At 49.5% G+C, this 26,422-nt stretch overlaps 1 protein-coding gene across 1 annotated transcript in view; it reads right to left on the reverse strand.

Annotated features, from left to right (window-relative positions):
• Window positions 1-3,146: 3,146 nt before the first annotated feature.
• The window catches only part of Muc2 (mucin 2, oligomeric mucus/gel-forming), a 35,528-nt gene continuing 12,252 nt past the window's right edge, over window positions 3,147-26,422 (reverse strand). Inside the window, exons 28-61 of the mRNA XM_057778709.1 lie at window positions 25,455-25,703; window positions 23,416-24,148; window positions 22,115-23,076; window positions 20,901-21,598; window positions 20,609-20,864; window positions 20,058-20,308; window positions 19,173-19,754; window positions 18,542-19,007; window positions 17,402-18,304; window positions 17,013-17,186; window positions 16,631-16,834; window positions 15,376-16,336; window positions 14,582-14,943; window positions 14,175-14,425; window positions 13,337-13,586; window positions 12,478-12,732; window positions 11,451-11,761; window positions 10,955-11,129; window positions 10,045-10,292; window positions 9,267-9,450; window positions 8,766-8,985; window positions 7,924-8,102; window positions 7,655-7,724; window positions 7,426-7,523; window positions 7,265-7,296; window positions 6,088-6,265; window positions 5,719-5,817; window positions 5,448-5,488; window positions 5,218-5,340; window positions 4,848-4,946; window positions 4,143-4,271; window positions 3,950-3,989; window positions 3,497-3,623; window positions 3,147-3,369 (exon numbers count right to left, since the gene is read on the reverse strand). Of these exons, the coding sequence (XP_057634692.1) occupies window positions 3,147-3,369; window positions 3,497-3,623; window positions 3,950-3,989; window positions 4,143-4,271; window positions 4,848-4,946; window positions 5,218-5,340; window positions 5,448-5,488; window positions 5,719-5,817; window positions 6,088-6,265; window positions 7,265-7,296; window positions 7,426-7,523; window positions 7,655-7,724; window positions 7,924-8,102; window positions 8,766-8,985; window positions 9,267-9,450; window positions 10,045-10,292; window positions 10,955-11,129; window positions 11,451-11,761; window positions 12,478-12,732; window positions 13,337-13,586; window positions 14,175-14,425; window positions 14,582-14,943; window positions 15,376-16,336; window positions 16,631-16,834; window positions 17,013-17,186; window positions 17,402-18,304; window positions 18,542-19,007; window positions 19,173-19,754; window positions 20,058-20,308; window positions 20,609-20,864; window positions 20,901-21,598; window positions 22,115-23,076; window positions 23,416-24,148; window positions 25,455-25,703 (10,133 nt within the window). The remainder of the gene's footprint in view (window positions 3,370-3,496; window positions 3,624-3,949; window positions 3,990-4,142; window positions 4,272-4,847; window positions 4,947-5,217; window positions 5,341-5,447; window positions 5,489-5,718; window positions 5,818-6,087; window positions 6,266-7,264; window positions 7,297-7,425; window positions 7,524-7,654; window positions 7,725-7,923; window positions 8,103-8,765; window positions 8,986-9,266; window positions 9,451-10,044; window positions 10,293-10,954; window positions 11,130-11,450; window positions 11,762-12,477; window positions 12,733-13,336; window positions 13,587-14,174; window positions 14,426-14,581; window positions 14,944-15,375; window positions 16,337-16,630; window positions 16,835-17,012; window positions 17,187-17,401; window positions 18,305-18,541; window positions 19,008-19,172; window positions 19,755-20,057; window positions 20,309-20,608; window positions 20,865-20,900; window positions 21,599-22,114; window positions 23,077-23,415; window positions 24,149-25,454; window positions 25,704-26,422) is intronic.

The following is a 26,422-nucleotide window of genomic DNA, read 5'->3' on the forward strand; positions in this document are numbered from 1 at the left end:
CATCATAATGACCTCAGTGTGATTTAATCCTTTTTAAAGACCATGTCTTCAGAGGATGGATAAATGGCTCAATGTTCTTGCAGAGGATCGGTGGCTCACACATGGTGGCTCACTGGACACCATTCCTACTGCACATTCTGGGGCTCTCTCCATGGTCTGCCAACCCTGTGAAGTTTCCAGAGTCCATTCCCTCCACACAGGTCCTACTCAGCTATGGTTTCTGGCCATTGATGTCAGACTCAATCCGTGTAGCACAGGCCATGGAGGAGTTGGGGTGGGTGGGGTGGCAGAATGACCAGAGTGACAAGACCTGGTCAAGCAGAGAAGAAAACTAATGGCTCAAGGCCATGTGGCCTCATGACCCCCTCTGATAGTGATCCAGTATACACTCTTACTCCCCCTGCCGGTAGCCCAGTACATACCCTCTAGCTCCCCTGCTGGTAGCCCTGTATACACTCTAGCTCCCCCTGCTGGTAGCCCTGTATACCCTCTAGCTCCCCTGCTGGTAGCCCTGTATACACTCTAGCTCCCCCTGCTGGTAGCCCAGTATACACTCTGGCTCCCCCTGCTGGTAGCCCAGTATACACTCCGGCTCCCCCTGCTGGTAGCCCAGTATACACACTCTAACTCCCCCTGCTCATGGCCCAGTACACACTCTCTGGTGCCCTAGCTGTTTTTATGATGAGTGACTTTAAACAGTAAGGGCATAGGACAGCAATATGGACCCTACCACCCCTCAGATTAGCATGTAGCCAGTTTTACTTTCAAATGTTTTTCCACGAGGGAATTGGACAATACAGTCACAGCTGCCCCTTTCAGTCCTGCCACAGACATAGCCATAATCCTGAATCTAATGCCTCCCAAGTGTTTGTCACATCCATTTGTTTGTTTTGTTTGTTTGTTTTGCATGGGGGGGATGCACGTGTGCCACAGCACATGTGTCGAGGTCAGAGGCCAGCTCCTGGAAGTCAGTCCTCTCTTCCCCTATGTGGGTCCCAGGAATTTAATTTAGGTTTCCAGGCTTGGTGGCAGTTGTCTTTAACCCCAAACGATCTTACTGTACCTCAATTTTTTTATGTTTATTGCATTTGCAACTATTCAAGTAATATGGTATTGTTTTACATTTGTAGAAACTAACAGATACCGCCAACCTTGAAGAGATGGCTTGGTCAGTAAAGCACTTATAGATCAAGCATGAAGACATGAAGACAGATCAAGCATTAAATATAATCTAGGGATTATATTTTTATATATAAATATAATCTATGGATTATATTTAATCCCTAGAAAACATGTGCAAAAAGCTGGGGAGGGAGAGACAGGAGATCCCATACAGAGAGCCTAACCTAAGCAGTATGCCCCAAGTTCAACAAAGAGACTCTGTCTCAAAAACAAGGTTGATAGCACCTAAAGAATGGTACCCACAGTTGACTGCTGCCCTCCACATGCACCCACACACATGTGCGTGCACATGCATATAACTGCCTGTAACTCTAACTCCAGGAGATTTAATACTCTCTTCTGGTATCTGTGTAAACACGCACACGCACACACAATTTCTCTTCCCAAAGGGAGACCATTTGCGTTTTTTGCTCGCATCCATCCAAGAGCCATCACTGGCCAGCCACCAAGAGTCTCTGGGTCCCCCAGCTGCTCAATGGTAGTATTACAATCCCAGCATCCAAAGTCTGTGCTGAGCTGGACCTGAAGCATGGATTCTGGGAAGACTTCTGAGCTGGAAGATGACCTTGGAGATGAGAGCAGCCCTGTCACCCCAGGTTCTGGGCAGCTGAGGTGTGCAGTAGAATGCCAGCCAAGCAGCAAGCAGGAGGCCTGAGGAAGACAGGCCTTGGCAGTTTTTGCCATTGCTGCATGACAGAGTCCATCCTGACTAATACACGTTAGAAAGTTTTCTTTTAAATATTAATCCTTAGATTTTAAAATTAAACCCTATTCATCATTACTGGGACTCTGGGTAGGAAAGGGGCTTCATACACAGCACCCACACACACACACATACACCCCATGTTTGAACCAATACAAGAGCAAGTAAGGGGATTGATAATTTTCCAAAGGACCACATAAGCTCATGCTGTAGGTTCATGTGGTTTGTCAGCTTTGCCCAGCAGTCTTCGAGAAACCATGTTATAGTTTGTTTATGGAGTATATATCCCCCACCCCCACCAAAATGGCTCACAGATTGGACGGTAAGGGTGTTATCCGGGGAGACTCTCAGTGGGGGGTGAGACCAGGCTAAAGGTTAAAAGGGCTGAGTCCTTGCAGGATGCTATCCCTGGCCTTTGCCAGTCATGCTCAGTCAGCTTCCTGGCGAACAACTTGTGAACAACTTGTCTCTGCCACAAGTTCCTGCAGCTTTGGTGTTCTATTCAAATGCGTGGGGTCACGCAACCATGGACTGATCCCTCAAAACCCGAGCCAAATAAACCGCTCTTCCTTCACACTGTTTCTAGTTGGGTATATTTATGACAGTGACACGGATGTAAACAATACAGTCCACAAAGTCACCACTGCTTTTCTTTCAGTTTGTGGCAGAAGCCAATGCCCTGCCCCTAGTCTGTGGCCTGAGGCCTCCTCGGTGACACACACACACACACACACATCCCATAGGCATAGACAGATGGAAATACACTTGTGTGCACGCACACCTGTGTACTCACACCTGAACACACACTGTCCCTACAGCATGTGGACAAAAGTCTCACCCATAGTGGAAAACCCTGGAAAGGAACTCATGGTGGGAAGGGGCCTTTGTTCACCCAGTGCTCTGAACAAACAGAGCCCAGAGCCTAAGAGTAAGTAACACAGGTGGTAGAGTCGCATCATGTCTCGTGTGCAAAAAAACAGTAACTGGACCCTGGGGATCCTACGGAACCCTCTCCAAACTATCTAGCCCCACCTGGTTCCCAGAAGCCATCCACGTACTGGGCAGTTCAGATCCTTGCAGAACCAACTTAAACCACACAACCAGATTGGCTATGCCTGAGTTTATTATCATAAAGCAAGGGATGGAACAGAAACTCTGAAAATAAATATCTGCAGAGAAGAAACCAAGCTAGAAGAGGAGGGAGCTCAGAGGGTCAGCAGCATGGTGCGAGACTGGGAGGGAGGAACACGGTAGAACCCATTCACTTCCTTCCCAGAAGTCGGGGACTGGAACGCCTGACGCGGACTCGCTGGGCCTGGGGGAGCGCACAGACGGTGTCCTGGCAGAGACAGCTCTCAATGTGCGTGTAGGTATGGCTCAGCTCACTACCATCTGGACATTCCAGGGTCACCTGGCGCTTGCTGGTCCTCTCCTCCTTGCAGCAAGAGCACCTGTGATCCAGATCCTGGACCTGGGCAGAGTACCTGGGGACAGGAGGGGCAGAATGAGTCCAGCCTCCCTGGGAGCAGCAGCAGCAGCCTCCCTCCACCACCGGGGCCTGTCCTCGAGCTCCTCCACCCCTCCATCTCACACTTGCAGCCTGAGACTCACATGGCGAAAGTCCCGCAGGAGCCCGAACAGTAGTTCATGGAGACATTCTTGGAGCAGCCATTGTAGGAAATCTCCTTCTTGACACGGATGAGAGAGCAAGGGACTGCGGTGTTGTTTTTAGGAATACCTGTGGAGGAGATGCAAGTGCAGGGGTGGTCTAAGACTGGCTCGTGATCTCTTTTTCTCTCTCTCTCTCTCCCTCCCCCTCCCTATCCCCTCCCTCTTCCTCCCCCTCTTCCTCTACTGTGCTGGTTTTTCTCCTCTCTCCCAACATGGCTAGCCCTTAACTCCCAGTCTCACTGTTCTTTAAGGAAATGAGCCCCTTCCTGGAAGAGGAATCAGAGTGTAGTAGACACAGTAGGAACAGGAGTCCCGAGGTACCCTGCCCTGGTGTCTTCCTGCCCAGGGTCTGGCAAAGCCCACCTACCACCCTGTTCCGCCAGCTGTACTCACAGGTCTTACAGCAGCCATTTGGCATGTACGTGATGGAGCCCTGAAGGAAAGGAGGAGTGTGAGGGAAGCCCAGAGCACCCCCAGCAGGTGCGTGCCCCTTCATGGGGTGCATAAGAGGGTATGGAACAAGCCTCCCGGAAGCCAGGCAGCTGTTGCATCGGGCAGCGCACAGTGCCAGAGGGGTCCCACTCACCGGAACACATTCATCGGCGTTGAAGTCGGGGCAGGTGATGTTGGAGATAGAGGAGATGAGCTGGTTGTTGATTTTCAAGCAGCTGAAGAAGGTACACTGGTCGTTGGGGTTTTTCTTTATGTCCCCGGGCTGTGGACACAACACAGAATGAGGATGAGCAAGTGCGCCTCCAGAGGCCAGCCCCGGAAGACCTGGGAGCTACAGCTTCACAGGCAGTAGTTCCTGGGCAAGTGACATCCATAAGAGAGTCTTGGAGACAAGAACTTACCTGCTTGTGGTTACACAGCATAAAAATCTCTAACCTAGGTCTAACCTATGAACTAGGAAGTGACTCTGAACAGAGAAAGAGCCTTTGAAAATCTCAGGGAAAGAATCTGTAGATGAGGTCATCCTACATCAAGATGAGTGAGTATCCTTGCAAGAGACACAGAGGACACATGGGCTCAGATGGAAGGGAGGCTGCTACATGGAGACCAAGTCAGAGATGATACAAACACAGCCAGACACCTGAAGAAGAGGAGGCAGGAAGGCTCCTCACAGCTTCCGCCAGCCTTGACCCTGGACTTCAGAGCTCCAAAAGTGGAGCAGCCACCCAAATATGGTCACTCAAACCAAGTTTTGTGGGACCTGGGATGTCTCAAGCCCAGTGATTGACAAGCTCATGGGTGGAGCCTAGAGCGCCGCCCCCTGCCCGTGAACACACACCTTCAGGATGACATACTGCTGGTCTGGCCTCTCAATGATGCAGTGGGTCTGCTGACATTTCTTGCAGCACTCCCCAGGGACTTCCACAAGCTCAAAGCCCTGTGGACACAGGAGAGGACAAGGCTGACATCAAAGACTTGTCCCCGCAACCGGCCAGGTCCTGGGATTGCTGGAACACCCCACATCGGGAGAGGCTCATACGCACAGGGAACAAGCGTCATGGTGGGGGGCACAGTTCGGCAAAGAAGATTTTTTTTTTTAAAATTGAAGGCAAATCATGGAAATGAACATGGAATCATGTGCCTCTTTGAAGATGGGAAGAAGGCAAACGGAAGCAGGAAAAGGGAAGGAAGGGAGGAACCACACTTACAGAGCTGCAGGAGCTGATGCAGGGCACATGCGTACAGGAGATGTAGTTGACCTGGGTGACATTGTCCGTGGAGTTGGTGCATACACATTCCTGGCACTTGGTGGAGTACACTGGAGATCCAGGCTTTAGGAACAGGCAGAGAAGTAAGGGGGCCGCACACACCATCACCCATGCATACTCCTTCTTCAGGAGACAGACATCCCCCCGTACCCTCCCAGTTCAGAACTCACCTGGTATTCAGCATTCTCGTGCACACACACACCCTTGGGTTCTTGGGGGAAAAAAGAGTGGGAAAAGCTATCAGAAGCCATCCAGCCTCAGCCTGGCACACAATCTAAGCAGGCTCAGAGCTGGGTGGATGCACAGCCATAGCCATGATAAAGACACACAGGAGAATGCATGCTCCCTCCAAGGACCCCTTGTTCCCAGCCTGCCCTGCCTGCTGTTCCACAGCCCGCCCCGCCTGTTGTGGCCTTCCCTTGCCCGGCTGGCATCACTTACCACAGGAGTAAACTGGACAGCATTCTCCAGGGTGGCTCTTGACTTCGAATCCCAGCAAGCAAGAGGGACGTTCCGCTTTGCATAGTCTGGTGTCACACTCTGAAGGCAGAGCAGGAGTGTGGTGACCAGGACAGATCACACAGAGCACCACCTCCCACTGCAGAGCATGAATCCAGGCCCCTGTGGAGCCCACCAAGACCAGGACTTGGAGTTGGAGCTCCTGGCCTGCATCCCACTTCCCTCTCAAGTGAGTATGACCTGAGTTAGCCAGCTGGGGGACAGGAAACCTCACCTACAGCAGGCAAGGCCAGTTACACTAGGAGCCCTAGTGGTCTGAGAATGGCTCCCATGCCCCAGGGGTGTCCTTACTACATGTGGTTTTGTTGCAGCACTTGTTATCTGGGTCGATCTCTTCGACAAGGTAGTAGCCATCCTTCTCGCATGTGGTCTGGTTCTGCCCAGCACATATCTTTGGAGTGCAGACAATGCCATTTCCACCCTCTAGGCAAGTACAGTCCTGGCAGTCAAACTCAAACCGCTCTCCAAACTGCAAAGAGAAAAGATCAGATTCGCACCTCGTTAGCCCTACACGTCCATGGCCAGCCAAAAAGAAAAGAGCTGGACCAGGTAGCCAGATGAGGAATCAAGTGAGAAAGCCTTATCCCTCATCACCTCTGAACTCATAGGGAAGGTTCAGGGACAGCCCAGCACCTGTTCATTCAAGGCCACTGACATCACACAGATGTGACTTGCTCACCAGCGTCCACCAACATCCTCCTGGTATGCAACAGACACACCACACATTGTCTACTGATTTTTTAATTGAGCTAAAGAGTCAACCAATGACTGTGGGCACACACGGGAAACAGGACTGGAGAAGGCAACGTGCCATCCCACATTTAGTCAGAGTATGTGACTGGTGAGTGGATGGGTGGATAGATGAATGGATGGTTTGATGGATGAGTAGATGATTGGAAAGATGATGGATTGATGGTTGGTTGCATAGATGGATAGTGTATGGGTAGTCGGATGGGCGGATGGTTGGATGGATAGATAGCCGATGGGTGGATGGAGGATGAAGAGTTCAGATGGATGGGTGGTTGGATAGATTTGTGGGTGTGGAATAGGTGAATAGATAATGAATTAGTGAATGAATGGAGGATGGATGGATGAATGAAGGATAGATTAATGAGTATGAATAGGTGGATGATGGCTGGGTGGCTGGATGAATGGATGGATAGATAACAAATGGATAATGGATGGGATGAAAGATAGGTGGTGGATAGGTGATTACTTGGATAGCTAATAAATGGATATACAGATGAATAGTGTGAATAGATGAATGGATAATGGATAGGTGAGTGGATGGATGGATACATGGATAAATGGGTGATAATAGATGGCGAAATGGATGACGGGCAGCTCAAGGTAATGGACTGAGGGATAGATGCGCCAACGGGCAGATGGATGAGTGGGTGGATCTCACCCAGGACTTACATGACTTAGGATTTTAGGGAGAATTCTCCCAGAACAAGGGGAAACCTACCTCTCTGGGCACATTGTCAGGTCCCACACAGCCTAGGAAGAGAGAGGAAACAAACTCTGTTAACCCTGTCATGATATTATAAGGAACTGAGATGTGCTTTCTGGCCCTGCCCCTGTAGACACAGAGGAACAGGAGGGAGGCAGCAGGAGTAGGAGACATACCACAAGTCTTCACACAGACATCAATGGCAGGGGAAAACTTTGTGGTGCCTTCAGAACAGAAGCAGCCTTCCACCAAGATTGTGGAATTCTGAGAGGAGCTGGAATGGTAAGACACGCGTTCAGAAGGAAGGAGTGACATAGGCTGGGGCACAGCTCTGGCAGGGGGCTAAAGCTGACTGGACTGCATGAGCAGGACTAGGAAACCAGCGGGAGTCTTCAGGCAGTGTACCTGGACTGGCAGGTGGATTCTTCTGCAGGGCTACAGGGCTTGTACTCCTTGTGAGATGGACACTTTACAGCTGCAGGACGGGCGCAAGAATCAGGAAAGTCATACCCAGGGAGATAAGACTGCCCCTCCCTGGAGTGACAAAGCTACCCAGCCCTTCCTACCTAGGACTTCACCCCATGCAAGCCGAGGATGGGGAGCTGCCCGGTACCCTTGCCTGACCCACAGATCCCCAGCACAGGCAGTACATGGGAGAGATGAGCAGCACTTACAGCAGGCCCCCTGAGTATGGTTCCGCCAGTCAACGCAGGTGCCTTCCTTGGCACAGAGGGCTGCATAGGCCTGTACACTGGCACACTCCAAAGTAGAGTTAGGCACAAAGCAGCTATCAAACAGACAGGCTTCATAGTAGTGCTTGGGAGGCACGAAGGGGTGGCATTCAGAGAACAGGCTGTGCAGGGAGAGAGATCACACTCTGGTCAGACCCCAGCCTCTCCACATGCTTCCCTGGCCTCCCCTGGCCTACCGGAGCCCGCTCAGAGGCCCCTGCCAAAGAGGCCCTACGCTACCAGTAGCAGAAGACAGAAAGTGCTGGCACCTAGAAAAAGAAGGACATGCGCCTGTGTTATCAGACATGCAGAGATGTCCCCTTCCAACAATCCTGCCAACGGGTTACCTAGCTGTGACTTCAAACACGTACAGGGACAGGGTTAGGAGTTCCTGACCCGTGTCCAAGCTCAAACCTGCCTCACTGATCTGCTAACGCTGTCTGGTCAGTTGGTCTACTCAGGGTCTCCAGCTCACCTGAGCCGGCACCTGGCCAGAAGGTGCGGGACATCTGAGAGCAAAGAAAAGTGCTGGGGTAGGGGATGTCAAAGAGGACAGCTAGGATCTGGAGAAACAGAAGCCAGGTCCTGAGGCCCCCTCTGATCTGACACAGTGACAACCCCAGCTCTCTCAGGCCCTCACACGGGTTGCTCTGCCTACTTGATAGACAGTAGGGACAACAGAGAGATGAGACCTCTTGAGACCCTATATTTTTTGAGATAGGATCTCAACCGCCTAGGCTTGTCCTGATCCTCTTGCCTCCACTTCTCCACTTCCCACAGTTCACCTGCTCTTGATGAGCTCGCAGATAGGAGACCCAGTGCAGTTCTCAGGTGGCGAGAACCCTGCTGTCGTGATGGCTGGGCGCTTGGTGGTGAAGCTGCTGTGAGGACAGTGCGGCTTGGAGGGATCGTTCACCAACCACTCGTCAGCAGCAACCTCACAGTCGGAGATGATCTCCCCGCTGGGCAGGATGCAGTCATCGTCAGTACTGTTGGTGCAGGTGCCTGTGGGCAGAGAAGCCACCCGTCAAGCCAGCACCAAGACACACTATCAGACCCAGGTCGGGCCCTGGCACCTTTCCTTCTCCAGCTCACGCTCCCTGTGCCCCACTGGCCAGGCAAGAGGGAAAATTCAAAGTCAAGCTAACATCTGATGGCTTCTCACAGGGACCAAACACAAGAGAATGCCACAGTGCCTGTCCACAGAGGAGTAGAGAACCCACAGCTAGGCGACCGATGCTCACACCCAGTCTTGCCCTCCAAGGAAAGAGGCTGGGGTCACTCACCACACTGGCCCTTTGTGTTGTTGCCAAAGAGGTGGTAGGGCAGCCGGATGGAGAAAGACAGGCCATTGTAGGTGATCTGAGCTTCCAGCCTGGGGATGTCCACCACATAGTTGATGCCAGATTCGTACACCTGCACCCCAAACTTCTGGTAGGGCAGAGCCACTACCTGCTTGTTCACCTGCACCTGTAGTCAACATTTCTGAGTCAGGGAGGGCCTCTGAGTCTGGAGCAAGAGGCTGCCACATGCTTGAGGCTTGGCCTGCTCTGTCCTGTCCCACCACTGTCCTCTGTGCAAGTCATATAGCTCGTCAAGAAGGCCGACAGCACCTAGGTTATCTCTGCCCCTATCTGAAAGGGGAGCTTTTCCTGCCCCTTACCACTTTCCCTTCCCTTCTTGCTTTCTTTCCACAACACTAGGACAGACGTTTGTCCCAGCTCATCCCCGGAGATATCAAAGAAGGCTCTTCCCAGGGACTTTGAGGCTCCTCGAAAGGTTCGGGGCTCCTCGGATGTTTCCATCGATATCACCAATGACCCAAGGATAGAGAAGACTCAGCTAGACACAGCCACTTCCTGTTCACCTATCCTCAGAGAGGAGGTTTCTGTGCTCACTTAGAGAGCCCATGAGAAGAGCTGACATGACCCTAAGGAGGCTCTAATGTGCTGTGGTTCCAGCCTGGTCCAGTGAATCTGCAGCCTAATCCTCTGTCGCCTGGGGCCCACAGTATAAGGCCATGAGAGACACACTTTGGCTGCCAAACCAGTCCCAGCCACATACCTGCACCACAATGGGCATCAATTGCAGAGTCCTGATCTGCACTTCCTGGGTCTCGTGACGCACAATTAGTGTGCGGGGGCAGGATACCTCGTCACTGACATCACAATGGTAGTTGTCAATGTAGATCCCAAAGTTGTCCACCGTGGGGGTAATCTCCTCCATTAGAACATAGGAGCAGTTACCCTGGTAACTGTAGTAGAGCCCATCGAAGGTAACAAAGTGTGGGTCCCCCCAGCCGGTGCAATAGCCTGTGGAAGAAGATTTGTAAGTTGATGTCATCCAGGATTCAAGGGACAGGCTGGAAAAGCCAGCAGTCACTAAAGGAGTCTGAAAATCCTGATCCCTAGGTTGAGCCACTAGGGACTTCCAAGCAGGAGCAGATCCTCTAAAAGCATCTTCCCAGTTGGTTCAGAGACACACCCCCTCTTCTGCAGGGAGAGGCCTTGCTTTAGAGTCAGAAGGTCACTCTTTTTTTTGTTTGTTTGTTTGTTTGTTTGTTTGTTTTTTGGTTTTTCGAGACAGGGTTTCTCTGTGGCTTTGGAGCCTGTCCTGGAACTAGCTCTGTAGACCAGGCTGGTCTCGAACTCACAGAGATCCGCCTGCCTCTGCCTCCCAAGTGCTGGGATTAAAGGCGTGCGCCACCATTGCCCGACTCAGAAGGTCACTCTTAAGAGTGACCTCAGAAGCATCCTTGCTCAGAAAGGTGCCTCTGCCCCACCAGCCAAGACTTCTATCTACACCCCTCCTACCCAGAGAGACATAAAGGGTATTGAGAAGTCCCTAAGACTGTGCACAGCCTACAGCAGGTGCTTAGCAATCAAAGTCTGTTCCCAAGAGGCTAGCCCTGCCGCTACTGGTACCAAAGAAGAAAGGGCCCTGGCGGGCATATCCTCAGATAGTAAGGCCTTACAGTCACACTCCCAGTGCCAGCAGCAGCCATCAGGGTCGATGACACGCACAGGCTTCAGGCCGTTGGAGCAGGTGGGCATGGGCGGGGGTTCGCACTTCCGCTCCACAAGCTCCACTGTGTTGTCATGCTTGCAAATGGCCATGGTACAATTACATAGCCACCAGGTCTCATTCTCCTACAGGAGACAGGGCATGGGCCAGTCAGCAGGCAGCCCCTCCTTGCTTCCCCGGTCTACACAAGAGGATAGGACCCACTCAGGGATGGAGCAGAGGGAGGCTAATATGATGAGAAGAAAGTCAGGATATGGGGAAAAGAGGGAAGGCCAGAGGACCCTAAGCCCACGATGTTTTGGGAAATATCAGCCCTACTGGAGAAGGTGCAGGGTGTGGGAACATGGGCATCTAGGACAACCAGGAAGGGTGTCATTCAGATGGTAGGTGCTCAGACATGGACCTGTTCAGTATCAGGGTAAGAAAGCCATATATTACCCACTGACCTGTCTAGGAGGATCAAAGCCGAGGCACCCAGGGTTGGAGGTTGTGGTTGATGACTTGGATGATGTGGATTTTGTTGTGGAGAGTGTGGATGATGTGGTAGATGATGGTGTGGAGGGTGTGGAGGGTGTAGACTTTGAAGATGTGGTAGATGCTGTGGAGGGTGTGGTCGTCAGGGAGGACGTTGGTGTGGAGGGTGTAGAAGTTGAGGGAGTAGATGGACAGGGCCATTTGAAGATTTGGAGTTCACACTCCACAGAGCAGTTCACATAATAACAAGTGTTCCCATAGGTATTGTTGTAGACCAGTTCACCTAAAAGGGAAGAGAAGGACGCAGTCTTTACACCATCCAGAGGCAGAGCTAGCCACGAAAACACAGTGATCGACTCCATGGAGGCCTTGGAGAGGGACTCACTGTCCTGGAGGAGGGTACTTAGGGGGTAAGACTAAAGTTAGATGAGGTGTGAGGGTGAGCCCCCTAGTGTGACATTAGTGGCATTGCAAGAAGGGGATGAGAGACCAGAGCCGGCACATCTCTCACAGCCTGATACCTGCATTGTATTTTGATGCAGAATGAGGAAACCATTGGGTGCCCGTGCCATGTTACTTCCCAGACTCTGGAACTGTCAGCTGGATGACCAGGTGCCAGGGCCATGTTACTGTACTTCCTAGCCTCTGGAAGCATCAGCTGGATGATCAGGTGCCAGGGTCATGTTACTGTACTTCCTAGCCTCTGAAACTGTCAACTGGATGACCTTCTATTATTTATAAATCATTTGACCTCAAGTGTTTTGTTAAAACAGAAAACAGACTAAGACCCACCCTACTTGTTCTCCTGGCCTAGGAAGAGCCCTGACCTCTGGTTCATGTTCCAAGTAAGGTGAAGCTGACCACAAAAACATCCACCCATGACCAGCATCCAGCCTCCTGAGAAAGCTTCAAGTTGGGGTCTGACCCTGGTTATACTCACTGGAAAGAGCAGGGAACAGCCTGAGCTTTGTAAACATTAGACATAAACACCATGGATACCTGGGCCATAGTATGTGTCATTCAAAACACAGCAGGTAACCAAGGTGTCAACACTGGTCCAGTCAGTGATGGGAGAGGTGATTGGGGAGGCTGAGGAGATTGTGCCCCAAGAAGAGGTCCTGGTGGTCTCCAAAGTAGTTGGTGTGGTTTCCGTGGTAGATACTGGCACAGTGAAGGATGTAGGAGTGGATGTGGAGGGTGGTCTTGTGGTGGGTGAAGTTGGTCCTGTTGTGGTCCTTGAGGAAGTAGATGTGCCTGTAAGAACATTGTGGGTCAATGGCACTGTTCATCTCAGACGCTGCAGGGCTCAACCTGCAGGCCCCGCCACAGAGAGAGAACAGCTGGCACAAGAAGCCATGGTGAGGTCTCAAAGACTTATATCTACTCACCAGGATTTGACACCACCTTGCACACTGTGTGACTGTCACACTGGACATCTGACAAGGCCAGACTAGCTACCCTCCAAGGCCTTTTGTGCCATGCTCAGGCAGAGGAGTAGCCCTATGCCTTACACCAACCCTGATCTAATTCAGCCCAAGATCTCCCTGGGTGAACTTTCCCCATGGAGATCTTTTAGTACTGGGCTACACATTCTGTGCTGAAGTAGCTCTGCCTGAGGAAAGTCTATCTACAGGAAGGTAGTGACCTGTTTCCACCTAATTCATCAATCCAAGGGGTCTGAGTCAGTAGGCAGGGAAGGTCCAAACCTTCCAGGGGACTTGTCTCACTGCACAAGATCAGGGTCATGAACCACAAAGTACTGACTCCAGGCTCGAGTTGTGAGGCTGTAAAGCTTCCCTGGCAAAAATGAAGCTCTCCTAAGAAAGGAGGAATAGGGTGGCTTCCCATGTGTACTTACCGGAAGCAGTGGTGGAGGGCCCCGGTGTTGGTCCTGGAGGTAAAGAGGGTGTACTGCCCGCTGATGAAGTGATGGATGGTGATGTTCCAGGTGACGATGCAGTGCTAGACGTTACTATGGTGGTTGCAGGGGTGCTAGGAATGATGATGGACTCCGTGGGTGGGGAAGAGGGGAACACAGTGGTCACAGGTGTTGATGGTTTCGTTGGAGATTTGGAAGGAGTTTGGCTAGTAGAAGATGTTGGAGTTGTGTTTTCAGTGGAGGTAGAGGTTGGGATCGGTGTCTCTAAAGTGGTGGCAGATGGGGTTGGAGTCTCTGTGATGGTGGAAGTGGAGGTTGGGCTTGGGGAAAGTGTGATGGTGGTAGTAGTAATAGGAGAGGAAGAGGGTAGAATTGGTGTGGTCGTAGAAGTTGAGGTTGATGACTCTGTGGTGGAAGGTGTTGGAGTTGGAGGGAACGTGGTAGTGGGGACTGGGCTTGGTGTCTGGATACTGGTAGATCCAGTAGTGAAAATGTCTATGAATGGCGTTGCAATTGTGGTCTGTGTTGTAGATATTAAAGTCTCTGTAGCAGTGGGTGTTGGAGATAAAGTCACTGTGGTAGTCGAGGTTGGACTTGGTGTCTCCGTGGCAGAAGATATTGGAGTAGAGATACTTGGACTAGGTTTTGGTGTTGTGGTCTGAATGGTAGTAGATATTGGACTTGAGGTTTCTGTGGTGGTAGGTGTAGGGGTTTGAGTAACTACGGTTGTTGGTGTTGGTGTCTCTGTGGTGGTAGGTATTGAAGTAGAGGTACTTGGACTAGGTGTTGGTGTTGTGGTTTGTGTGGTAAAAGATATTGGAGTTGAGGTTTCTGTGTTGGTAGGTGTTGGGGTTGTAGGAACTGTGGTAGTCAGAGTTGGGGTTGGTGTCTCTGTGGTGGTAGATGTTGGAGTAGAGCTACTTGGACTAGGTGTTGGTGTTGTCGTCTGTGTGGTAGTAGATATTGGAGTTGAGATTTCTGTGGTAGTAGGTGTTGGGCTTGAAATCACCGTGATAGTGGACGTTGAACTTGGTGTCTCTGTGGTGGTAGGTGTTGGAGTGGAGGTTCCTACAATAGTAGTTGTTGTTGTGGTTTGTGAAGAAGGAGATGTTGGAGTTGAGGTTTCTATGATGGTAGGTGTTGGGGTTGGAGTCACTGTGGTAGTCAGAGTTGGGGTTGGTGTCTCTGTGGGTGTAGATGTTGGACTGGAGGGACCTGGAAAACGTGTTGTTGTTGTTGTTGTTGTTGTCTGTGTAGTAGTAGATAATGGAGTTGAGATTTCTGTGGTGGTCGCAGTTGGGGTTTGAGTCAGTACAGTTGTTGGGGTTGGGGTTGGTGTCTCTGTGATGGTAGATGTTGAAGTAGAGGGACCTGGACTCAGCGTTGGTGTTGTAGTCTGTGTGGTAGTAGATACTGGAGTTGAGGTTTCTGTGGTAGTAGGTGTTGGAGTTGTAGGAACTGTGGTGGTAGGAGTTGGGGTTGGTGTCTCTGCGGTGGTAGATGTTGGAGTAGAGCTACTTGGACTAGGTGTTGGTGTTGTGGTCTGTGTGGTAGTAGATATTGGAGTTGAGGTTTCTGTGGTAGTAAGAGTTGAGGTTAAAGTAACATTGATAGTGGATGTTGGAATTGGTGTCTCTGTGGTGGTAGGTGTTGGAGTGGAGGTACCTACACTAGTGGTTGTTGTTGTAGTTTGTGAAGAAGTAGATGTTGGAGTTGAGGTTTTTATGATGGTAGGTGTTGGTTTTGGAGTCACTGTGGTAGTCAGAGTTGGGGTTGGTGTCTCTGTGGGTGTAGATGTTGGACTTGGGGGTCCTGGAATATGTGTTGTTGTTGTTGTCTGTATAGTAGCAGAAATTGGAGTTGAGGATTCTGTGGTGGTAGGTGTAGGGGTTTGAGTCACTACGGTTGTTGGTGTTGGTGTCTCCGTGGTGGTAGATGTTGGAGTGGCGGTACCTACACTAGTGGTTGTTGTTGTGGTTTGTGTAGGAGATGTTGGGGATGAGGTTTCTATGATGGTAGGTGTTGGTTTTGGAGTCACTGTGGTAGTCAGAGTTGGGGTTGGTGTCTCTGTGGTGGTAGATGTTGGAGTAGAGCTACTTGGACTAGGTGTTGGTGTTGTCGTCTGTGTGGTAGTAGATATTGGAGTTGAGGTTTCTGTGGTAGTAGGTGTTCTGCTTGAAATCACCGTGATAGTGGACGTTGGACTTGGTGTCTCTGTGGTGGTGGGTGCTGGAGTAGAGGTACCTACAGTAGTGGTTGTTGTTGTGGTTTGTGTAGAAGGAGATGTTGGAGTTGAGGTTTCTATGATGGTAGGTGTTGGTTTTGTGGTCACTGTGGTAGTCAGAGTTGGGGTTGGTGTCTCTGTAGGGGTAGATGTTGGACTGGAGGGACCTGGAATACGTGTTGTTGTTGTTGTCTGTGTAGTAGTAGATAAAGGAGTTGAGATTTCTGTGGTGGTCGCAGTTGGGGTTTGAGTCACTACGCTAGTTGCCGTAGGGGTTGGTGTCTCTGTGGTGGTAGATGTTGGAGTAGAGCTACTTGGACTAGGTGTTGGTGTTGTTGTCTGTGTGGTAGTAGATATTGGAGTTGAGGTTTCTGTGGTAGTAGGTGTTGGGGTTGAAATCACTGTGATAGTGGACGTTGGACTTGGTGTCTCTATAGTGGTAGGTGTTGGAGTGAAGGTACCTAAACTAGTGGTTGTTGTTGTGGTTTGTGTAGAAGAAGATGTTGGAGTTGAGGTTTCTATGATGGTAGGTGTTGGTTTTGGAGTCACTGTGGTAGTCAGAGTTGGGGTTGGTGTCTCTGTGGTGGTAGATGTTGGAGTAGAGCTACTTGGACTAGGTGTTGGTGTTGTCGTCTGTGTGGTAGTAGATATTGGAGTTGAGGTTTCTGTGGTAGTAGGTGTTCTGCTTGAAATCACCGTGATAGTGGACGTTGGACTTGGTGTCTCTGTGGTGGTGGGTGCTGGAGTAGAGGTACCTACAGTAGTGGTTGTTGTTGTGGTTTGTGTAGAAGGAGATGTTGGAGTTGAGGTTTCTATGATGGTAGGTGTTGGTTTTGGAGTCCCTGTGGTAGTCAGAGTTGGGGTTGGTGTCTCTGTAGGGGTAGATGTTGGACTGGAGGGACCTGGAATACGTGTTGTTGTTGTTGTCTGTGTAGTAGTAGATAAAGGAGTTGAGATTTCTGTGGTGGTCGCAGTTGGGGTTTGAGTCACTACGCTAGTTGCCGTAGGGGTTGGTGTCTCTGTGGTGGTAGATGTTGGAGTAGAGCTACTTGGACTAGGTGTTGGTGTTGTTGTCTGTGTGGTAGTAGATATTGGAGTTGAGGTTTCTGTGGTAGTAGGTGTTGGGGTTGAAATCACTGTGATAGTGGACGTTGGACTTGGTGTCTCTATAGTGGTAGGTGTTGGAGTGAAGGTACCTAAACTAGTGGTTGTTGTTGTGGTTTGTGTAGAAGAAGATGTTGGAGTTGAGGTTTCTATGATGGTAGGTGTTTGGGTTGTAGTCAATGTGGTAGTCAGAGTTGGTGTTGGTGTCTCTGTGGTGGTAGATGTTGGAGTAGAGCTACTTGGACTAGGTGTTGGTGTTGTCGTCTGTGTGGTAGTAGATATTGAAGTTGAGGTTTCTGTGATAGTAGGTTTCGGGGTTGATGTCACTGTCATACTGGACGTTAAACTTGGTGTCTCTGTCGTTGTAGGTGTTAGAGTAGAGGTACCTACAGTAGTGGTTGTTGTTGTGGTTTGTGAAGAAGGAGATGTTGGAGTTGAGGTTTCTATGATGGTAGGTGTTGGTTTTGTGGTCACTGTGGTAGTCAGAGTTGGGGTTGATGTCTCTGTTGTGGTAGATGTTGGAATAGAGAAACCTGGATTAGGCGTTGGTGTTGTTGTATGTGTGGTAGTAGATATTGTAGTTGAGGTTTCTGGAGTGGTAGCTGTTGGGGTTTGATTCACTACGCTGGTTGTCGTAGGAGTTAGTTTCTCTGTTGTGGTAGATGTTGGAGTGGAGGGACCTGGACTTGGCATTGGTGTTGTAGTATGTGTTGTACTAAATACTAGAGTTGAGGTTTCTGTGGTTGTAGGTGTTGGGGTTGTAGGAACTGTGGTGGTCAGAGTTTGGGTTGGTGTCTCTGTGGTGGTAGATGTTGGAGTAGAGCTACTTGGACTAGGTGTTGGTGTTGTTGTCTGTGTGGTAGTAGATATTGGAGTTGAGGTTTCTGTGGTAGAAGGTGTTGGGGTTGAAATCACTGTGATAGTGGATGTTGAACTTGGTGTCTCTGTCGTGGTAGGTGTTGGAGTAGAGGTACCTATTGTAGTGGTTGTTGTTGTGGTTTGTGAAGAAGGAGATGTTGGAGTTGAGGTTTCTATGATGGTAGGTGTTGGTTTTGGAGTCCCTGTGGTAGTCAGAGTTGGGGTTGGTGTCTCTGTAGGGGTAGATGTTGGACTGGAGGGTCCTGGAATACGTGTTGTTGTTGTTGTCTGTGTAGTAATAGATATTGGAGTTGAGGTTGCTGTGATTGTAGGTCCTGGGGTTTGAGTCACTATGGTGGTTGGGCTTGGGGTTGGTGTCTCTGTCATGGTCGATGTTGGCATGGAGGGACCTGCACTAGGCGTTGGTGTTGTAGTCTGTGTGGTAGTAGATATTGGAGTTGAGATTTCTGTGGTAGTAGGTGTTGGGGTTGTAGGAACTGTGGTGGTCAGAGTTTGGGTTGGTGTCTCTGTGGTGGTAGATGTTGGAGTAGAGCTACTTGGACTAGGTGTTGGTGTTGTTGTCTGTGTGGTAGTAGATATTGGAGTTGAGGTTTCTGTGGTAGAAGGTGTTGGGGTTGAAATCACTGTGATAGTGGATGTTGAACTTGGTGTCTCTGTCGTGGTAGGTGTTGGAGTAGAGGTACCTATTGTAGTGGTTGTTGTTGTGGTTTGTGAAGAAGGAGATGTTGGAGTTGAGGTTTCTATGATGGTAGGTGTTGGTTTTGTGGTCACTGTGGTAGTCAGAGTTGGGGTTGGTGTCTCCGTAGGGGTAGATGTTGGACTGGAGGGTCCTGGAATATGTGTTGTTGTTGTTGTCTGTGTAGTAATAGATATTGGAGTTGAGGTTGCTGTGATTGTAGGTCCTGGGGTTTGAGTCACTATGGTGGTTGGGCTTGGGGTTGGTGTCTCTGTCGTGGTCGATGTTGGCATGGAGGGACCTGCACTAGGTGTTGGTGTTGTAGTCTGTGTGGTAGTAGATATTGGAGTTGAGATTTCTATGGTAGTAGGTGTTGGGGTTGTAGGAACTGTGGTGGTTATAGTTGGTGTTGGTGTCTCTGTGGTGGTAGATGTCGAAGTAGAGGTACTTTGACTAGATGTTGGTGTTGTTGTCTGTGTGGTAGTAGATATTGGAGTTGAGGTTTCTGTGGTAGTAGGTGTAGGTGTTGAAATCACTGTGATAGTGGACGTTAGACCTGGTATCTCCGTGGTGATTGTTGTTGGAGTGGAGGTTCCTACAGTAGTGGTTGTTGTTGTGGTTTGTGTGGAAGGAGATGTTGGAGTTGAGGTTTCTATGATGGTAGGTGTTGGGGTTGGAGTCACTGTAGTAGTCAGAGTTGGAGTTGGTGTCCCTGTGGGTATAGATGTTGGACTTGAGGGACCTGGAATACTTACTGCTGTTGTTGTCTGTGTAGAAGTAGATAATGGAGTGGAGGTTTCTGGACTGGTAGCTCTTGGGGTTTGAGTCACTACAGTTGTTGGGGTTGGAGTTGGTGTCTCTGTGGTGGTAGATATTGGACTAGAGGGAACTGGACTCGGCGTTGGTGTTGTAGTCTGTGTCGTACTAGATACTGGAGTTGAGGCTTCTGTGGTAGTAGGTGTTGTTGTTGTAGAAACTGTAGTGGTGAGAGTTGGAGTTGGTGTCTCTGTGGTGGTAGATGTTGGAGTAGAGCTACTTGGACTAGGTGTTGGTGTTGTGGTCTGTGTGGTAGTAGATATTGGAGTTGAGGTTTCTGTGATAGTAGGTGTTAGGCTTGAAATCACCGTGATAGTGGACGTTGAACTTGGTGTCTCTGTGGTAGTAGGTGTTGGAGTGGAGGTACCTACACTAGAGGTTGTTGTTGTGGTTTGTGTAGAAGATGTTGGAGTTGAGGTTTCTATGATGGTAGGTGTTGGTTTTGGAGTCCCTGTGGTAGTCAGAGTTGGGGTTGGTGTCTCTGTGGGTGTAGATGTTGGACTGGAGGATCCTGGAATATGTGTTGTTGTTGTTGTTGTTGTTGTTGTTGTCTGTGTAGTAATAGATATTGTAGTGGAGGTTTTTGGGCTGGTAGCTGTTGGGGTTTGAGTCACTACGCTGGTTGGTGTTGATGTTGCCGTCTCTGTGGTGGTAGATGTTGGAGTGGAGCTACTTGGACTAGGTGTTGGTGTTGTCATCTGTGTGATAGTAGATATTGGAGTTGAGGTTTCTATGATGGTAGGTGTTGGTTTTGGAGTCACTGTGGTAGTCAGAGTTGGGGTTGGTGTCTCTGTGGGTGTAGATGTTTGACTGGAGGGTCCTGGAATACGTGTTGTTGTTGTCTGTGTAGTAGTAGATAAAGGAGTTGAGGTTTCTGTGGTGGTAGGTGTTGGGGTTTGTGTCACTACAGTTTTAGGGGTTTGGGTCTCTGTGGTGGTAGATGTTAGAGTGGAAGTACCTTGACTAGGTGTTGGTATTGTAGTCTGTGTCGTACTAGATACTGGAGTTGAGGTTTCTGTGGTAGTAAGTGTTGGGGTTGTAGGAACTGTGGTAGTCAGAGTTGGTGTTGGTGTCTCTGTTGTGGTAGATGTTGGAGTAGGGCTACTTGGACTAGGTGTTGGTGTTGTTGTCTGTGTGGTATTATATATTGGAGTTGAGGTTTCTGTGGTAGTAGGTGTTGAGGTTGAAATCACTGTAATAGTGGACGTTGGACTTGGTGTCTCTGTGGTGGTAGGTGTTAGAGTGGAGGTACCTACACTAGTGCTTGCTGTTGTGGTTTGTGAAGAAGGAGATGTTGGAGTTGAGATTTTTATGATGGTAGGTGTTGGGGTTGGAGTCCCTGTGGTAGTCCGAGTTGGGACTGGTGTCCCTGTGGGTGTAGATGGTGGACTGGAGGGTCCTGGAATATGTGTTGTTGTTGTTGTCTGTGTAGTAGTAGATAATGGAGTTGAGGTTTCTGTGGTGGTAGGTGTTGGGGTTTGAGTCACTATGGTTGTTGGGGTTTGGGTTGGTTTCTCTGTGGTGGTAGATGTTGGAGTTGAGGGAACTGGACTAGGTGTTAGTGTTGTAGTCTGTGTCGTACTAGATACTGGAGTTGAGGTTTCTGTGGTAGTAGGTGTTGGGGTTGTAGGAACTGTGGTAGTCAGAGTTGGGGTTGGTGTCTCTGTGGTGGTAGATGTTGGAGTAGAGCTACTTGGACTAGGTGTTGGTGTTGTGGTCTGTGTGGTAGTAGATATTGGAGTTGAGGTTTCTGTGGTAGAAGGTGTTGGGGTTGAAATCACTGTGACAGTGGACGTTGGACTTGGTGTCTCTGTGGTGATAGGTGTTAGAGTGGAGGTTCCTACACTAGTGGTTGTTGTTGTAGTTTGTGAAGAAGTAGATGTTGGAGTTGAGGTTTTTATGATGGTAGATGTTGGTTTTGTGGTCACTGTGGTAGTCAGAGTTGGGGTTGGTGTCTCTGTGGGTGTAGATGTTGGACTGGAGGGACCTGGAATACGTGTTGTTGTTGTTGTCTGTGTAGTAGTAGATAATGGAGTGGAGGTCTCTGTGGTGGTAGGTGTTAGGGTTTGAGTCACTATGCTGGTTGTGGTTGGGGTTGGTGTCTCTGTCTTTGTAGATGTTGGAGTAGAGGGACCTGGACTATGTGTTGGTGTAGTAGTATGTGTGGTAATAGATATTGGAGTTGAGGGGTTTGGAGTGGTAGCTGTTGGTGTTTGAGTCACTACACTAGTTCCCGTAGGGGTTGGTGTCTCTGTGGTGGTAGATGTTGGAGTAGAGCTACTTGGACTAGGTGTTGGTGTTGTTGTCTGTGTGGTAGTAGAAATTGGAGTTGAGGTTTCTGTGATAATAGGTGTTGGGGTTGTAGGAACTGTGGTGGTCAGAGTTGGGATTGTTGTCTCTGTGGTGGTAGATGTTGGAGTAGAGCTACTTGGACTAGGTGTTGGTGTTGTGGTCTGTGTGGTAGTAGATATTGGAGTTGAGGTTTCTGTGGTAGTAGGTGTTGGGGTTGTCTCTGTAGTGGTATATCTGGGTGTGGAAGTTTCTATGGTAGAAGTTTGTGTTGTTGTATGGGTGGTAATAGATTTTGGTGTTGGCGTCTCTGTGGTAGTTGATAGTGTGGATGGAGTCACTGTTTTGGTAGATGTTGGGATAGTAGTCACTGTAGTAGTGGTTGAAAGTATTGTCATAGTGGAGCATTCACAGCACTCGACATTGATCTCATAGTTGACACACACGGGCATTGGGATAAACCCTCCTATTTTCTGATCTGCATTTTTACACACTAGCCCAACTTCTGTGTTACAAGTGACAATCTGTCCTAGCTGTTCAATTGGTTTGTTGTTATACATCACAGCTCTGCAGGAGATGTTAGCTACATCCCAGCCTGGTTTACAGGCATCTCCAATCGGTTCAAAATCTCCACTGTTTTTATCATTTTTGGGTTTGCCAGAATCCAGCCAGCCAGTCCACTCGCACTTTGAAATGCATGAAGTGGATTTTGTGGAGGTCAGAGTTGGGGTTGGTGTCTCTGTGGTGGTAGATGTTGGAGTAGAGCTACTTGGACTAGGTGTTGGTGTTGTTGTCTGTGTGGTAGTAGATACTGGAGTTGAGGTTTCTGTGGTAGTAGTTGTTGGGGTTGAAATCACCGTGACAGTGGACGTTGGACTTGGTGTCTCTGTGGTAGTAGGTGTTGGAGTGGAGGTTCCTACACTAGTGGTTGTTGTTGTGGTTTGTGAAGAAGGAGATGTTGGAGTTGAGGTTTCTATGATGGTAGGTGTTGGTTTTGTGGTCACTGTGGTAGTCAGAGTTGGGGTTGGTGTCTCTGTAGGGGTAGATGTTGGACTGGAGGGTCCTGGAATATGTGTTGTTGTTGTTGTCTGTGTAGTAATAGATATTGGAGTTGAGGTTGCTGTGATTGTAGGTCCTGGGGTTTGAGTCACTATGGTGGTTGGGCTTGGGGTTGGTGTCTCTGTCATGGTCGATGTTGGCATGGAGGGACCTGCACTAGGCGTTGGTGTTGTAGTCTGTGTGGTAGTAGATATTGGAGTTGAGATTTCTATGGTAGTAGGTGTTGGGGTTGTAGGAACTGTGGTGGTTATAGTTGGTGTTGGTGTCTCTGTGGTGGTAGATGTCGAAGTAGAGGTACTTTGACTAGATGTTGGTGTTGTTGTCTGTGTGGTAGTAGATATTGGAGTTGAGATTTCTGTGGTAGTAGGTGTTGGGGTTGTAGGAACTGTGGTGGTCAGAGTTTGGGTTGGTGTCTCTGTGGTGGTAGATGTTGGAGTAGAGCTACTTGGACTAGGTGTTGGTGTTGTGGTCTGTGTGGTAGTAGATATTGGAGTTGAGGTTTCTGTGGTAGTAGGTGTTGGGGTTGTCTCTGTAGTGGTATATCTGGGTGTGGAAGTTTCTATGGTAGAAGTTTGTGTTGTTGTATGTGTGGTAATAGATTTTGGTGTTGGCGTCTCTGTGGTTGTAGATAGTGTGAATGGAGTCACTGTTTTGGTAGATGTTGGGATAGTAGTCACTGTAGTAGTGGTTGAAAGTGGTGTCGTAGTAGAGCATCCTACCTTACAGCACTCGACATTGATCTCATAGTTGACACACACGGGCATTGGGATAAACCCTCCTATTTTCTGATCTGCATTTTTACACACTAGCCCAACTTCTGTGTTACAAGTGACAATCTGTCCTAGCTGTTCAATTGGTTTGTTGTTATACATCACAGCTCTGCAGGAGATGTTAGCAACTTCCCAGCCTGGTTCACAGGCATCTCCAATCAGTTCAAAATCTCCACTGTTTTTATCATTTTTGGGTTTGCCAGAATCCGTCCAACCAGTCCACTCGCACTTTTGAATGCATGGAGTGGTGGTGGTGGTGGTGGTGGTGGTGGTCAGAGTAGACAAGGTTGATGAAATGGTAGGTGAGGTGCTTGGTGATGTGGCAGTTGAGGTGCCTGGTGAAGGGGTTGGTGAAGTTATAACAGAGGTGGTTGGTGAAGATGTCTGTGAAGTGGTAAATGAAGTCACTGGTGTAGCACTAGATGAAATGGTTGGTGTAGTGGTAGGGAAGCTTGTTGGTGATGTGGTAGCTGGAGTAGTTGGTGAAACTGTTGAAGTGGTAGGTGGAGTTGTTTGTGAAGTAGTAGGTGAGGCTGTTGGTGAAGTTGTAGGTGAGGCTGTTGGTAAAGGGGTAGGTGAGGCTGTTGGTAAAGTGGTAGGTGAGGTTGTTGTCGAAGTTGTGGGTGAGGTTGTTGGTGAAGTTGTGGGTGAGGTTGTTGGTGAAGTTGTGGGTGAGGGGGTTGAAGTAGCACAGTTCACCTCTGGAGAGCAACACTTGACTCGTATCTCATAGTCATAACAACGTTCAAATACTCCGTTTCCATACTGGTCTTCGTTGTTGCAAATGAGCCCAAATGAGACATTACACTGTACCTTCTGGTCCAGATCCTGCCAGCTGAGCGTGGGGTCTGTGGCTGACCTGCACTCAATGTCCACAGGAGCACTACAGACGCTGTCGAAGGTCTCTTGCTCACCACCATCACTGTCATCGCTAGGATGGTTGTTGTTGATCCAATCAGTCCAGCAGCATGGTACTAGAAAAGCAAAATTACATATAGGTTATTCATGCCTGTGGAAGGCTATGGGATTGAGTCCCCGGTGACCTCTGCAGCTGCCCCACAGATACCCTTGCCCACCCATCATCACCAAGGGACCATGTTTATAGGGTCATATTTCACAACAGACATATTTCTACCTTCATGCAGCTGAAAGACTGTGGCCCAGAGAGACAGGGCCACCCAAGGCCATGTCTAGGTAGGACACATCCTAGTCTTAGAGCCCCAACTCAGTACCCCTTCCTTGACAATGTCGTGTGAGAGAAAAAGACTAACAAGAGAGCCATCCCTAAGGAAGAGTGTGAAAGGGACTCTGTCTATTCCTGACCAAGAACGTGGTCACCCACACAGGTCCGGTCCCACCTCTATGTCTATAGATTTGGCAAACAGTGGGTAAATACACCCATGATCCACGAGCAGGTAAGTACAGCCTGCCCTCGCTTCTGCGTCTGGAGGAAGCCCAGAAGGGATCTGGAAAGATTTTCCCTTCTTGGCCCTACTTACCAGGAGTTGCTGATGGAACTTCAGTCAAGAAAAACGGGAGGGTATCACTGCACAGTTTAAGTCTGAAACTCTCAACATAGACCATAGGCCTCAAACTCATGGCAATCATCCTGCTTCTGCCTCCCAAGTGCTGGCTGTAAGTGTGCCCAGCCTGCATTGTATGTGTGTGTACATTTGTGTGTGTGTGTGTGCATTGTGCATGTGTGTGTGTTTACAAATGTGCATGAACATGTGTATGTGAGCATAGAGCCCAGAGGACAATCTCCAGTGTCATCCTCAAGAATGTAATCTCTTTCCTTTCAGACAAGGTCGCCCACTGCCCTGGAACAAGACAATATAGTTGTCTTGGCTTGCCAGTGAGCCCTAAGAATTCTGTTGTCTCCGTGACCCCAACAGTGGAATTACAAATGTGCACCCACTTGCCTGGCATTTTTACATGCACTCCGGGGATCAAACCCATGTCCTTGTGCTTGGGAAGCAAGTGCTTTGCCAACTGAGCCCAAGCCCAGTCAAGGCCCTCAAATTTACAGGTGTTTTTCCCTGTGTCTGTCATACCCCTGACAGCTTACCCATCATAGATATGGTTTGAACTGGAACAAATGCAGAGGAATGTGAGGACATCCTCCAGCATCCCCAGAGTTCAGAAAAATGTCGATGCCACCTAAATTCGCAGTTTATTGCTGAATGGAGGGTGAATACACAGACCTGGCTCTGGACCTCAGAATATGAAGAACCCATGCCGGATTCTCAAGAGAACAAAAGCCCCCAGAATAAGCCTCACCTTCAGTGCCAGTTATCGTGCCTGTGGTGGTGGCAGTGGCGGTAGCGGTAATGGTGGTGGCAGTGGCAGTGGTTGTGGTGGTGATGGTGGAGATGGAAATAGGGGTAGAGACTGTGGTGAAGCTTGTCAGGGTGGATGGAGGTGGCGTGGAGGAGACACAAATATTCAAGTATTGTTCTATTGTCCCATTGGAGTTGCAGATCTCCCAGTAGCAGAAGACACCATCCTGGGTCTCGTTAACAACCTTTCCTGTACAGAGGGTATGGGGTCATCAGTTTAACAAGAAAGACAGCCTTTCAAGGCTTCCCCAATTTATCCCATGTGATGGAGGACTGCATCCTCCATTCCAGCAGGACTGCATCCCCAGAACCTCTTACTTTGAGGAAGGAGCCTCACTGGAACCCAGAGGCAATGAGCCCAGCACCCAGATGAGAGGTGCACTAGAAATTCCCCATAGGATACCACTCCCATAGGGCACCACTCTCATACGGTTCCACTCCCATAGGGTTCCAGTCCCATAGGGTTCCACTCCCATAGGGTTCCACTCCCATAGGGCACCACTCTCATACGGTTCCACTTCCATAGGGTTCCACTCCCATAGGGTTCCACTCCCATAGGGCACCACTCTCATACGGTTCCACTTCCATAGGGTTCCACTCCCATAGGGTTCCACTCCCATAGGGCACCACTCTCATACGGTTCCACTTCCATAGGGTTCCACTCCCATAGGGTTCCACTCCCATAGGGCACCACTCTCATACGGTTCCACTTCCATAGGGTTCCACTCCCATAGGGTTCCACTCCCATAGGGCACCACTCCCATAGGGTTCCACTCCCATAGGGTTCCACTCCCATAGGATACCACTCCCATAGGGTTCCACTCCCATGGGGTTGCACTCCCATAGGGTTCCACTCCCATTAGAGAAAGGAAACAAAGATATGAAGGGGGAGCCTCAGGCTTGCTGCAC

The sequence above is a fragment of the Chionomys nivalis genome, chromosome 8, assembly GCF_950005125.1.
Source record: "Chionomys nivalis chromosome 8, mChiNiv1.1, whole genome shotgun sequence".
NCBI lineage: Eukaryota > Metazoa > Chordata > Mammalia > Rodentia > Cricetidae > Chionomys > Chionomys nivalis.